A 13,921-nucleotide genomic window follows, 5' to 3' on the forward strand; every position below is an offset into this window, starting at 1 on the left:
GTTTCCATATTATTCCTCTACTTCACATACTAATAAAATACTTGGATTCTCAACTTTCTTAATATATTATTGACCCTTGTACTAGGCTAAAAATAGGCCTCCAAAAGATATCCATTCCCTAATCCCCAAAACTTGGAGATGTTATCTAATATAGAAAAAAGTGACTTTTCAAATATGATCAAGTTCAGATCTTAAATTGAGATCATCCCAGATTTAGATATATTTATGGCAGAAATTATATATTTATAGCAGAAAGAAGAAAGCGAGCAGAAACACAGAGACACATTGGGGAGGGTAGCTATGTGAATACCTGTGTGAAGATGGAGGTAGAGATTGGAGTTATTCTGACACAAGCCAAATATGCCAGGGGCCAAAAGATAGGAGAGGCAAGGAAGCTTTCTCCTCTAAAGTTTGAATCAGGAATACAGCCATGCCTTGTTCTCAGATTTTAACTGCCACAGAAGAATAAACTTCTATTGTTTTACGGCACCAAGTTTGTAGTAATTTGTTTCAGTAGCCCTAGGAAACTGGAATGGGGGAATATTTTAATTTCAGAAAATGTACTGGTTTCAGTGTGGAGAAAAGACTGTAGTGAATAAATATACAAATGAGAAGATGCATTAGGAGTCCACTGTGATAATCTGGGTGAGAAAGAACATTGGAAAAGTAGAGTGTAATTTTGAGAGATGTATAGTAGTGGCATTTAGGAGGTGAGAACTATGTGATTAATACCAATGAATGGTATTAATTTTTTTACATGGGAATCCTGAGTAGACAGTTATTTTACATACTGTGAGATAAAGAATATACAAACAACTGAACAGGCAGAACACTGAATTAAAAGTTCAAAGACATAATGTTAAAATGTCCTTTGGATTTCCAGTTCTAGACCATAGGAGAGACATATTAGGCTAAAGGAATAAATTTGGAACTCATCAGTGTATAGATGCCAGCTTCAAGCTCTGGCATATCGTGTTTTTCATGGAGGACATAGGGTCAGAAGAGAAAGGTGCAGAAAACAAGACCAGCAGGACTATAGGAAACCTTAACTTTTAGGCAATGGTTGGTGAAAGAGACATTTTCAAAGTATTTGACCAGATGCTGATGGAGAGTTTTTGGCTTTTCCTAGAGTCCCTTGTGTACATAGAAGACCAAGGGGTCTCTTGGAGAACAGCTGTGGCCTGGCTGTGTGTGTGTGTGTGTGTGTGTGTGTGTGTGTGTGTGTTTGCGTGTTTGTGTATGTGTTACCAGTATAGGTGAGGAAGCCAGTAGTAGACCTAGTAGATAACTTGATCGTTAAAAGGATAATGACAGAGGGCACCTGGGTAGCTCAATCAGTTAAGCATCTGATTTCAGCTCAGGTCATGATCACATGGTTTGTGAAATTGAGCCCCACATTGGGCTCTCTGCTGTCAATGTGGAGCCTGTTTCAGATTCTCTGTCTTCTTCTTCCTCTGTCCCTCCCCTCCTTGCTCTTTATCTCTCTATCTCAAAAATAAATAAACAAACATGTAAAAGATAACAGGGAATACTACAAACACCATTACACACATCAAATTTACAACTTTGAAGAAATGAACCAACTTTTTCTAAACTAAAAAGTACCACATTCATCCAACTGGAAAAAAATCCGATAGACACACAATGACTTAAACAAATCAAACTTTTAATTACAGACCATCATAAAAAGAAATTCCTAGGTACTGATGGTTTAACCAAAAAAGTCTACCAACCATAAAAAAATAAATCAAATTCTACACATTTTTCATAAAATAGAAGAGTAAAGAACAGTCTCCAAATAATTTTATAAGGCTCTAATGCCTTAATATCAAAACCAGATTATGATAGTAGAAAAAAAACCAAACCACGGACCAATATCCCTGATGAACACATACATAACTATTGAATACTGAAAACAAAGCATGGACTAAAGGGGGAGGGGGTTGGGGAGAAGGGGGTGATGGTCATGGTGGGGTGCACTTGTGGCAAGAAGCACTGGGTGTTATATGAAACCAATTTGACAATAAACTATTAAATTAAAAAAAAGAATCCTCAACAGAATATCAGCAGACTAAATTCAGCAACATGTACAAAGAGTTATACACCACAAACTTGAACCCAGGGTCTGCGTAAATAGGATTTATCTTCAAGATGATTGTTAAAGATGAAACAATCTATTTTAATATGTCCCAGAAATAGATCCAGCGAGGAAAGTCATATGATAGTTTAGGAAGAGGCTTACATGACCTGAACCTGTTGGTTGGCTCTGTCTTTCTTCATTCTTCCCTGCTTGTCATTTTCAGTGGTTTTCAACTAGAAAACTGTTCTTCCCATAAAATGGCATTTGGCAGTACACAGGGAAGGTTTTTTTTTTCTTTCATTACACTTTATTTTTGTTTATCCCATGTCCAGAGGGCATTTATACATGTGTGAAGGGTACGGAGGTATGAACCTCTGTGGTAGGCATTATTCTGTCCACATAATGAAAAATTATCCTATCCTTATGATGAATGGTTCTCTTTGAACAGCCTTGCTCTAGACACTCTCTCAGGATGCTGTTATTACCATCTTTATTTTCCAAACTTCCCTTTTTAGCCCAGGCCTCTTTTATGAAACCTATGTATCTGGATATCAGCTGGCCATGTCTACTTACTTTTCTCAGGTAGTAATCTACAGATAATTTCAGGAAGTGGTGCCCCCATATCCTAGCCATAAGGCATTGTTTCATCCCAGACAACCCCCAAGACAGAATCCTGACCATACATGATATTCACAGTCTCTCTTATATTTTCTTATTATTTATGTCTTCCCTAGAATCCTTATTAAACATAAGTTTCCTCTGTTCTATCCTCTGTGACAACATTGTGGCTCCTTGGCAGTATGTTATGCCATAAATTGATGCATAATAGTCATTTATTTATCTATCAATTTTTTTTGTTTATGATCCTTTTTCTCCACCATTTCCCTTCAGTACAGATTGCAGAGGACACATCTCTCCTTCTCATTATATTCCCAGGAACAATGCCTGAAATGTAGCATTTAATAAATAGTTGCCAAATGAAGATGAAGTGCAAGCCATCATCCTTTTTTCAAGAGGAATTCCCCAAAAGGTCCCCTAATTGGTTTGTCTTTCTCATTTTGTCTACCTGCCTCCAACTTTAGTCATAATTCGGATTCCAGTTGACTCTCCTAAAATCTTATCCTGGTTAGTCGCTAAGAGTTGGTAGGCTGTATTATGGGTCTACGCAGGACTAGAAGTTTTCCCATTCAGTGAGTGTTCTTGGGCCTCAGTTGAACAGGCATGTGCAGTGTCACTCTTGGGAGACTAGAAAAGATTAGGGGCCAAGGTTGTGTTTCCTTCCTCCCTCTCCTAACTGTGGAAAGCAGCACCGACTATCCTTGCTTATTATTTTCTAATATAAAGGGACCAGCCTGCCAAACAGTCCATTTGGTTTCCCCCTCAGACTGAGCTATATTTCTAAAATGAAAATCTTTCAGGCATATGATAGTTATTGCTCAATGTTTGCTGAACACATTAATGTGAGTTCTGTGTTTCAATTCCTTGGCCTGCAAGGCATTTGGGGCCCATATGGGGGCTCCAAGGTGGAGGTTGCTGCCTATGCTGACAGGAAAAAGCCAGAAGGATTCACATTTCATTTGGGGCCTCTGGGCTTCTGCACTGTGAGCATGCGTGCTGTCCACTGGAAGCTCTGGAATGACCCCCCTTCCTCTGTTCACTATGGAAACCAGTGCCAGGACAGACTTCTCCTCCTACTCCAGAGTCTGCCAAGAACAGCCTATTCCACAGCTGTGTAATGTGTTCCACATTACAGAATCTGAAGTATCCCACCAGCAAAAGTATCTGTACCAGAACATGTTAAGTTATAATTTTCTCCATATACTTCATATGTCCATGGAACTTCTACTTACAGAATTTTGATTTAAAGTGTAGCCATTCATTGGTTTATTTGAGCAGATATTTTGTAAAATTCAAGCTTTTGCTTCTGAGAGTTGGCCTGAAAGAACTCATTGCCCATATCAAACAGGTCTAACACTGGAGAAACCCAGCAAGCCAAATTTATCCTCAACATTCTCCGAGCATCACTGGAGCTACAGCTCCAAATCTTGACCCTTAAATTAAGGAAATTGTGGATCTCCTATATATATTAATTTCCTCTTGTTTCCATTGTGTCATCTTTCCTTTTTCTTATCATTCTGAAGGTCTGCATGCCTGGTTTATGGGTAGGCATCTTATTAGGTACCCATCAAGCTACTGACTCCTTCCATGACACATGTGCATGTACTCTTTTTCTACTTAAAGGCTACCCCCAAGCTTTACTTTTTTCTTACCCTCACCCATTGACTTTTATTTTTGGTAAGAAATGGAGCTTCTTCAGGAGACTTTTTTCTGGAAAGACAATGTTATCACTATGGCTTTAAGAGTGAGCAGTAATAGGGGTCTATCCTGTACATGGTTTCAAATTTGGGCATCAGTTCTGATGCCTTGAATTTTCTGAACAAACTCCTTCATCGAGGTCATAATACACAGGAACTGGTACAGTATTAAATAACCCTCCTGTCAGAAGTAAGGTGAAGTGAGCTGTGGTAGAGGTGGGTGACCATTTTTGGCCATGGGCAACTTCACCAGAATGAGGTCCATTCCAGTTCAGGCAGCAACAAGCAAGCTCCTTGGTCAGAACTTTGGTATCCCACAGCAGCAGGATTTACTGAAGGAGCTCTATATTTGTATAATTGTTTTTAAAATTGCTTTCTTACTTTTTATATATAAGTGTTTTATACATTTATAACTTTTGTGCCCAAGCTTGTAGTTTAACTTCATGGATCTATTAAACCTAGGAGGATGAAATATGAGGGTGTAATTTTCATTACCTCACAGTGGCAAAAATTATGGCTTATATCCAAAGCTGAGATGAGATTTAAATAATAGACTCTAACATTTTCATTATTAAAAATTCCTTAGGTGTGCATGAGTGGCTCAGTTGGTTAAGTGTCCAACTCTTGGTTTCGGCTCAGGTCATGATCTCATGGTTTGTGAGTTCAAGCCCTGAGTCAGACTTTTCACTGACAGCAAGGAGCCTGCTAGGGATACTCTCTGTCCATCTCTCTCTCTGCCCCTCCATTGTTCATGTTCTCTCTCTTTCTCTCAAAATAAATAGATAAACTTAAAAATTTTTTACAACACCTTACATGAAGTAAATATTTAACCCAAATAGTTAAGTTACCCAAAAAATCCAAATTAAAGGAGGGGGAGAAGAAAACTAGTGGAGATAAAAATGCAAGGAGTGAGGATTATTTTAAGATGAATAAGGGCAGTAAATTGATTCTATAGTCATTTTTAAATAATAAAAACAACAAATATAGCTGACACAATTCTGTAAGATGTATTCAAAAAATAGAAATCCTTAAATTAAAGAAAAAGAAGAAAATGATTAATAGTAAAAATCCTAACTAAGGCATATCTGTTAAGTCCAAATAAGGCATACTCTTGTGAAGTGAAATGTTAAGGAGTCCTAGGATGCATTGTCCTATGAAAGGTGATGCAAGCATGAAAATCCAAAGATAGAGAAATGACATGAAAACACTTCCAAGCCAACTTTCTTGGGGAAAAAATAAAGAGGGAAATGAGAAAGGTGATCAAAGAAAATACAAAGAGGACTCTGGAAATGCCAAGACAATACTTTAAATATGCTTTGTGTTTCAAGTGACAATAACAGACTCAAGACAGCACATATTTAAGAAGCTGTTCCCTTGAGGAAACCCAGGAAGAGCTGAAGGACCACACTGACTCGGACCAGGGATTATTATCAGCCTAAGGAATTCTGGATTCAGAGGCTTTTACACCCACATCTTTCTTCATAGGTGTTCCTTTGGGATTTTTTTATTTTTCAAAATGTTTTTTATTTATTTTTGAGAGACAGGGAGAGACAGCAGGAGCAGGGAAGGATCAGAGAGAGAGGGAGACACAGAATCTGAAGCAGGCTCCAGGCTCTGGGTTGTCAGCACAGAGCCCGACTTGGGGCTTGTACCCATGAACCTTGAGATCATGACCTGAGTTGAAGCCGGACACAGCTGACTGAGCCACCCAGGCGCCCCTCTTTGGGAGTGTTAACTTTGTTTTTGCCCAATGTGGATCCGTTTTCTGAAATTAAAAAAAAAAACAACAACACAAAACAAAACACCCACAAAAACACACAGGGACACAAATATGTTGCATCTCATTGTTGGTCATGAAAGAGATTGCCAGTTAAGATTTATGGGACCTATGTTAAAAAAAAAAGTGTTGGAAGGGTTTGGGGTGTGGCTGCCAAATAGCACCAGCCAGTTGCTGAGAGAGAGGGTCAGGGCAGGATCCTGTGAGAAGATGAAGTTTTCATAAGAACACAGAGTAGAGGTCACAAAAGTCATTAGGGAAGGGAGTATGCCAGGCAAATAGGGAAAAAGTTTGTCCTAATAAATATGACACTCTTTATATGATGGGTTCTTAATGAAAAAATTAAAAGAAAATCAAAATGAGCCAAGGGAAGTAAAAGAAAACCAAAATCTATGACTATGAAAACATAGCAAGGTCATTCGTATATTATATCCAAGAAAGTTCCGTTAGCACATGGATTGAATAAGTTCTACATTTCTCATTTTATAAACTCTCACATGTAGCAGGGACTCCACCAATTTTTATTGGTATTTCCCAGGATTAGAATCTGAGCCAACATCTTCTCAGTTTACATTTTTGGTCGGGCAATACCGACTGTTCTCTTGGTTTAAAGTCTCACACTCATTGTCATGAAATTCAAATTTACACACCAGTCTAGACCTTTCTCTGGGACTTTTATATCTACCTTAATTCTGGATATGCCCTATTAAACATTTCTCAAAATATTGAAGAAACTTATCATAGAAACTTAAATTACCAATATCCTCTTAAACTTCTCCAATGCTCCTTCTCCAGTACTCATCCAGCTCTCTCCCCTCATTCCCACCACCTCATCAGGCCAAAGGAGACATCTGTGGGTCACTGCTGTCCTATTTCAGGGTGCTCCCCACTACCACTGTAGGGCCTCAAGACACACCCGCCCCGTCGAGTTCCCCGCCCCGCCCCCCTGCTGTGGACAGGCCATCAGCCTGCGGACGCGCAAGCGCAGTGGCCGGTCCCGCCGCCGCCCCGCCCCGCCCGGCTGCTGCGGAAGGCGCCGAGCGCAGCAAAGCGCACTTCCTCTCCAGGAGTCCGCGGAGGGAGCGCAGACTCGAAGAGCTCCCGGACGCAGAGGCCCTGCCCTTGTCAGACGGAGCAGATATGTCCGAACAAAGTAAGGATGTGTGCGACCCCAACTCTTCAGCTGAGGCCTCCAACTCCGAGATGCACAGCAGTCCTGGGGTTCCCGGGGGGCCCACCCAGCCCGAGCCTCAGGCCGCGACCCTCGCAGCGCCAGAGAGCCCTCCTCTAGGCCCGACCGACGCCCAGCTGTCTTCGCCTCCGCCCCAGGCCCCTAGAGAGGAGGGAGACCCGAAGGCCCTGCAGCAGGCTGCGGAGGAAGGCCGCGCCCACCAAGCCCCAGTGGCCCAGCCTGGCCCAGCGCCACCAGCCCCGGCCCAGCTGGTGCAGAAGGCGCACGAGCTCATGTGGTACGTGTTGGTCAAGGATCAGAAGAGAATGATCATCTGGTTCCCAGACATGGTGAAGGATGTCATTGGCAGTTATAAGAAATGGTGTAGAAGCATTCTCAGGCGCACCAGCCTCATCCTCGCACGAGTATTTGGGCTACACCTGAGGCTGACTAGCCTGCACACGATGGAGTTTTCGCTTGTCAAAGCGCTTGAGCCAGAGGAGCTGGACAGGGTGGCGCTGAGCAACCGTATGCCCATGACAGGCCTCCTGCTGATGATCCTGAGCCTCATCTATGTGAAAGGTCGCGGTGCCAGAGAGAGTGCCGTCTGGAATGTGCTGCGCATCCTGGGGCTGCGACCCTGGAAGAAGCATTCCACATTTGGAGATGTGAGAAAGCTCATCACCGAGGAGTTCGTCCAACAGAATTACCTGAAGTACCAGCGCGTACCTCACGTTGAGCCACCTGAGTATGAGTTCTTCTGGGGTTCCCGTGCCAGCCGTGAAATCACCAAGATGCAAATCATGGAGTTCCTGGCCAGGGTGTTTAAGAAAGACCCCCAGGCCTGGCCTTCCCGATACAGAGAGGCTCTGGAGGAGGCCAGAGCTCTGCGGGAGGCTGATCCCACTGCCCACTGCCCCCGCAACAGTGTCTCCGAGGACTAGCAAGGTCTGGAGGCAGAATAATGGTTTCTGACCCTCACCAGGGTGGCGGAGGGGTGGGGGTGGGACATTAGAGTATTCAGGATTTACAGTGCAGTATTTCACGTGTAACTTTAAGTTTTCAGTACAGTGCTTTTATACTTTTTAATGCAATGTTGTATTCATTTCAGTACTATTAGATAGTGTGTAGGATTTATGCATGTTTGTTTATAAGTAAGCTCGGTTGGTGCTTTCGCTTTTTGTGCTACCTTTCTTGAATTTTTGTACCAGAGACGTGCTAAACTTATGAAATACATTGAGAATTTTTCCATCTTATTTTATATGGAACGAATGATGTATACTATGGTAGACTACTTCTGGAGAGTTTGAAAGAACTCACCGGTAAAGCTGGCCTAACCAAGAGAAAAGTCAAGGCCCCTCTCTTTATGACCTCGCTGGGCACAGTAAACATCCGTGTGGAGTGCAGTGATGTGAACTGAAATGGCCTCAATGTGGGCACTTGGCACATTTTACTAAACACAAATACATCCCCACCATGAGTAAACCTTAAACATTAAAGAGTCTTGTGATACAGTCATTTTTTGGAAAAGCGTACTCTTATCTTTTTAACACAGCAGTATGGATTGGGAATGAGACATTCTACTAAGTGTACAAATATGATAATTTCAGCTAATAGGGTGAGAAAATCACTGTTCTGTCACTACTCATAAATGTGTGAAGTTTTTAAAATGTAACTTACATGTTCATCTCAAAACTGACAAATACAGAAAAGTGTAAAAACAACAAAGCAAAAATGTTCATAATCACATCACTTAGAAACAAGGGTTAATATTTCAAGTTCCTTTCTTAGATTTTCTACATTTTATTAACATTAGCTGACTTTTGTGGGCACTTAAAAATGGGGCATTGTGCTAAAGCCCTTTACTTGTATTTTCTCTTTGTCTTTGATACTTAAAACAGCCTTTGAAGCAGGCACTTTTCATATCTGCACCATGGACGAAGTACAGAAACAAAGTATGTAACTAACTTTCCCCAGATCATATAGCTTAGTGAGAGGAGGAGCTAAGATTTGAACCCAGACAGAATACGTCCAGAGCCTATACCTTTCTCCCCCTGCCTACAATTGCCCCACATTTCTTGCTATTTAATTTCATTCTTAAAGTTCCATGTTAGAGAATATACTCTTAGCTCCCTACCCCGAAAACACAAAGTCACACACATGAGGCTAGGGATTTTATTTTTCTAATGAATCCTCACATTAATCTTAGAGAAAGCAATCTTATTCTGATCGTATAAATCAAGAAAATTTGTTTCAGAGAGATTAATGGATTTAACCAGATCATATTTCTGCTTAGCAGTGAAGCCAAGAATTGAAACATGGTCTTCCCTGAATGACTGAGGTGAGGGTGCCTTCTCTTGAACAGTGATGTTCAACACACATGGGACTACTTAGGGGAGGGAGGTGGAGATGGGGTGGGAAGGTTGCCTTTTGGGACATCTGTGATCCAGCAGTTCTTGAATTGCAATGGGCCACCAGCCAATCCCTAGGAGGGTGGAATGGGGTGAGGATGGGGGTAAGGGGCAATGATGAGATAAATCTCATTATGAAGCTTTCAATCCTGCAAGGGTGTGGGGCAAGAAATGGGTCTTTTAAAGTGACCAGAAAACTTTAGAACTTTGGAAGATTGGAAAAGATCATTTTGTCAAAGCCGGAATCTTTTCTGGGGAAAGACATAATAAAGGGAACACATGTGTGACATCACCTCCTAAAGAAGTAAATGGAATTATATTTGAGTGAAGGAATTACAGTCTGGATTGAAAGCTAGGATTCTTAACACTTAATGGGAACACTTAATAGGTAGATGCAGGTGCTAAAAATGTTCAAGAAGTCTCACATGCTCAGATGGAATCCATCCCCAGTTTAGTAGACTTACTGTAAAGTCTCCCATGGCAGAGGCATTTCTTCAGTAACTCAGGCAGGGGTGATCTGGTTTTGATGCAGCCACTTACCCAGAGCCAAGGTATTATCTCTTTAAAAATTTTAGAAATGTTAAAAAAAGTTTACTTCTTGTCACCCAAAAATTTACAAAATCAAAACAAATCTGCCCCGTTTGAATATAAAATAATGGGGATATCCAGGATGTTCCATTTCTGGGGCAGGGCCACAGCTGTCACTCCTGCCATAGCAGGATGCTGGTCATTTTCTCTAATGTGCTATTGCTTTTCTCACTGCTGGGTTGACTACTTGCATCAACTATAACTTCTGTACACTTGTTTCAGTCAAACCCAGAGGACCCTGGGCAGGCAGTCCTTCACCTCTCACTTAAACTCCTGCGTTTGTATTCACCTTCCTCCCTGCTATGAGAGACAGGGAGAACCACTTGACAGCTCCCCAAGCTCACAGACACAGACACCCATCCATGCCCTAGAGAACTGAACCTCTGAAGAAGGAGAAAGACCTTATCCTGAGAAATGAGAATTGAACCCAGCAAGTCCTGTGGGCAGGGATGCTCAGCTCCTATACTATCTCAGAGGCAGCCAGACCTAAAGGAAGAGGCTTCCTAGTGTGCAACAGTGTTAATTCATGACATTTGGTCCAGCAGATATCTGTCCCAGCATGGAGCACTGGGAGGGAGTATTCAATACCTTTCTTAGATTTTCATACTGGGCATAAATAAAATGTTGGAGGTCTTGTCAAATATTTTCCAAAAGATTCACCTACAAGGTGCTGGGAGAGGTCATTCAGAAAGTACTGCAAATCCTTGCTATTCATCTTGGATGACAGTGTGGTGAAGCTAAGACTGCTGTGGCTGGGAGAGAGTTCCTAATTTCTCATTATTTTTGACATTTTATCTGTTCTTCCACCTGGAATGTCACTTTTTTTTTTTACAAACACCACACACATATTTTACTGTAATTAATTTCATTTTATTAAATTCATGGAAGGAAAGAGGGCCTTTCTAAACTGAATATAAAATATAATGCCACTTGCTCTAAGCTATTCTGAGAGAGGAAAATGACATTTATATTATCATTATTAAATTGTACAGATGTGTTTCAAATAAACTGGTTATACAGTTTAGTATTTCCTCTGCTTGAAAAGCCTTTTATGGCCTCCTCCATCTTGAACCTTCACCTGATCAACTTATGAACACCACTTCAGGTAGGAATGCTTTCTTAGCCTTTAAAGCACAGTCATGTTCTCCCATTATTACAGCAGCATCCTAAACTGTTAACCCAATGTACACATACTGTTTATAAATATATTTAGTTTGTCTCTCTTTTCCTGGATTTTTATGTACCTAAAGATAAAAACTGTGTCTGTCATTTTTATCAATTCCTTGATGCTTAATGTAGGGACTGGCATGGCATACATATGCACTGATAAATATTTGCTGTATCACTTAAGTAACTGAAAACATTATAAAAGACCTACTCTATCACATAGCAAAAACAAAAGCAAACACAGAAAATAATGATAAACTACTCTAAAGTAGATGAAATATGGACAAGTTGAAATTAGAATTTCTTCAGAAAAATATAGTGTAAACAAGAATTTTTTAAAGAGTCAGTTCTTAATTTTTTTTAAGTTTATTTATTTTTGAGGGGAGGGGGAGTGGCAGAGAGAGAGGTAAACACAGAATCTGAAGCAGACTCTAGGCTCTAAGCTGTTAACACAGAGTCTGACAAAGGGCTCAAACTCACAGATCAGGATATCATGACCTGAGGTGAAGTCAGATGCTTATTCAACTGAGCCACCCAGGCACCCCTAAAGAGTCAATTATTTGAATACACTAAGAAATTGGACCAATATCTAGTAGGATTTTATTTATAAATTTTATTTCTTTGTTGATACAAACTGGCATATATCATTCTATTGGATTTAGGTGAACAACATAATGATTTGATGTATGTATATATTGTGAAATTATTACAATTAGTTAACATCCATCACCACACGTTACATTTCTTCTTGTGATGAGAACATTTTTTGGGATGTTTTTATTTTGTAAATTTTTGTTATTGAATTATAGTTGACATGCAATGATATGTTAGTTTTAGGTGTACAACACAGTGATTCAACAATTCTACCCATTACACAATGTTCACCATGATAAGGTGAACAGCATAGGGAATATAGTCAATAACATTGTAACGACATTGTATGGTGACAGATGGTGACTATGTTTATCATGATGTTGAGAACTTTTAAAATATGTTCTCCTACAACTTTCAAATATGTAATACAGTACTGTTAACTATAGTCACAAGGCTTCAAATTACATCCCCAGTTCTCATAACTGGAAGTATATACCTTTCAGCCACCTTTACTCATCCCACCCCACCCCTTAATCACCGTCTCTGACAACCATCCATTCATTCTCTGTATCTATGTTTCATTGTGGGTGTATGCCACATTTTTATTTTTTTTTTATCAGATCCTGATTTTATTTTATTTTTAAATAGCTTACGGTCAAATTGGTTTCCATATAACACCCAGTGCTCTTCCCCACAAGTGCCCTTTTCCATGACCGCCACTAACTTCCCCCCGCCCCCTTCCCTCTTTAGCCCTTGGTTCCTTTTCAGTATTCAATAGTCTCTCATGATTTGCACCCCTCTCTCTTCCCAACTCTCTTTCCTCCTTCCCCTCCCAATGGTCCTGTTAGGCTTCTCCTGTAGACCTGTAAGTGCAAACATATGGTATCTTTCTTCCTCTGACAGACTTATTTTGCTTAGCATGACACCCTCAAGGTCCATTCACTTTCCTACAAATGGCCAGATTTCATTGTTTCTCATTGCCATGTAGTACTCCATTGTGTATATATACCACATCTTCTTGATCTACTCATAAGGTGATGGACATTTAGACTCTTACCATGTTTTGGCTATTGTAGAAAGTGTCGATATAAACATTGAGGTACATGTGCTCCTATGCATCAGCACTTCTAATCCCTTGGAAAATCCCTAGCAGTGCTATTGCTGGGTCATATGGGAGTTCTATGGATAGTTTGTGAGGAACCTCCACACTGTTTTCCAGAGTGGCTGCACCAGATTACATTCCCACCCACAGTGTAGGAGGGTGCCCGTCTCTCCACACCCTCGACAGCATCTATAGTCTCTTGATTTGTTCATTTCAGCCACTCTGACTGGTGTGAGGTGGTATCTCAGTGTGGTTTTGATTTGTATTTCCCTGATAATGAGTGATGTTGAGCATTGTTTCATGTGCCTGTATGCCATCTAGATGTCCTCTTTGGAGAAGTATCTGTTCATGTCTTCTGCCCATTTCTTCACTGGGTTATTTGTTTTTTGAGTGTGAAGTTTGGTGAGTTCCTTGTAGATATTAGATACTAGCCCTTTATTTGATATGTCATTTGCAACTATCTTTTCCCATTCTGTTGGTTGCCTATTAGTTTTCTTGATTGTTTCCTTTGCAGTGCAGAAGATTGTTTATCTTGATGAAGTCCCAAGGGTTCAGTTTTGCTTTAATTTCCCTTGCCTTTGGGGATGTGTCAAGTAGGAGATTGCTGCGGTGGAGGTCTAGGAGGTTTTTCCCTACTTTCTCCTTGAGGGTTTGATGGTTTCCTGTCTCACATTGAGGTCCTTCAGCCATTTTGAGTTAATTTTTGTGTATGGTGT

General features: G+C 40.7%; 1 protein-coding gene across 1 annotated transcript; it reads left to right on the forward strand.

The window, feature by feature from the left end:
* The first annotated feature begins 7,192 nt into the window (after positions 1-7,192).
* On the forward strand, positions 7,193-8,861 carry NDN (necdin, MAGE family member). The gene has a single exon (XM_029951398.1). The coding sequence runs from the start codon at positions 7,313-7,315 to the stop codon at positions 8,285-8,287; it is 975 nt and encodes a 324-aa protein (XP_029807258.1). The 5' UTR covers positions 7,193-7,312; the 3' UTR covers positions 8,288-8,861.
* Positions 8,862-13,921: the final 5,060 nt, after the last annotated feature.

Source organism: Suricata suricatta, chromosome 9, assembly GCF_006229205.1.
Source record: "Suricata suricatta isolate VVHF042 chromosome 9, meerkat_22Aug2017_6uvM2_HiC, whole genome shotgun sequence".
Lineage (NCBI taxonomy): Eukaryota > Metazoa > Chordata > Mammalia > Carnivora > Herpestidae > Suricata > Suricata suricatta.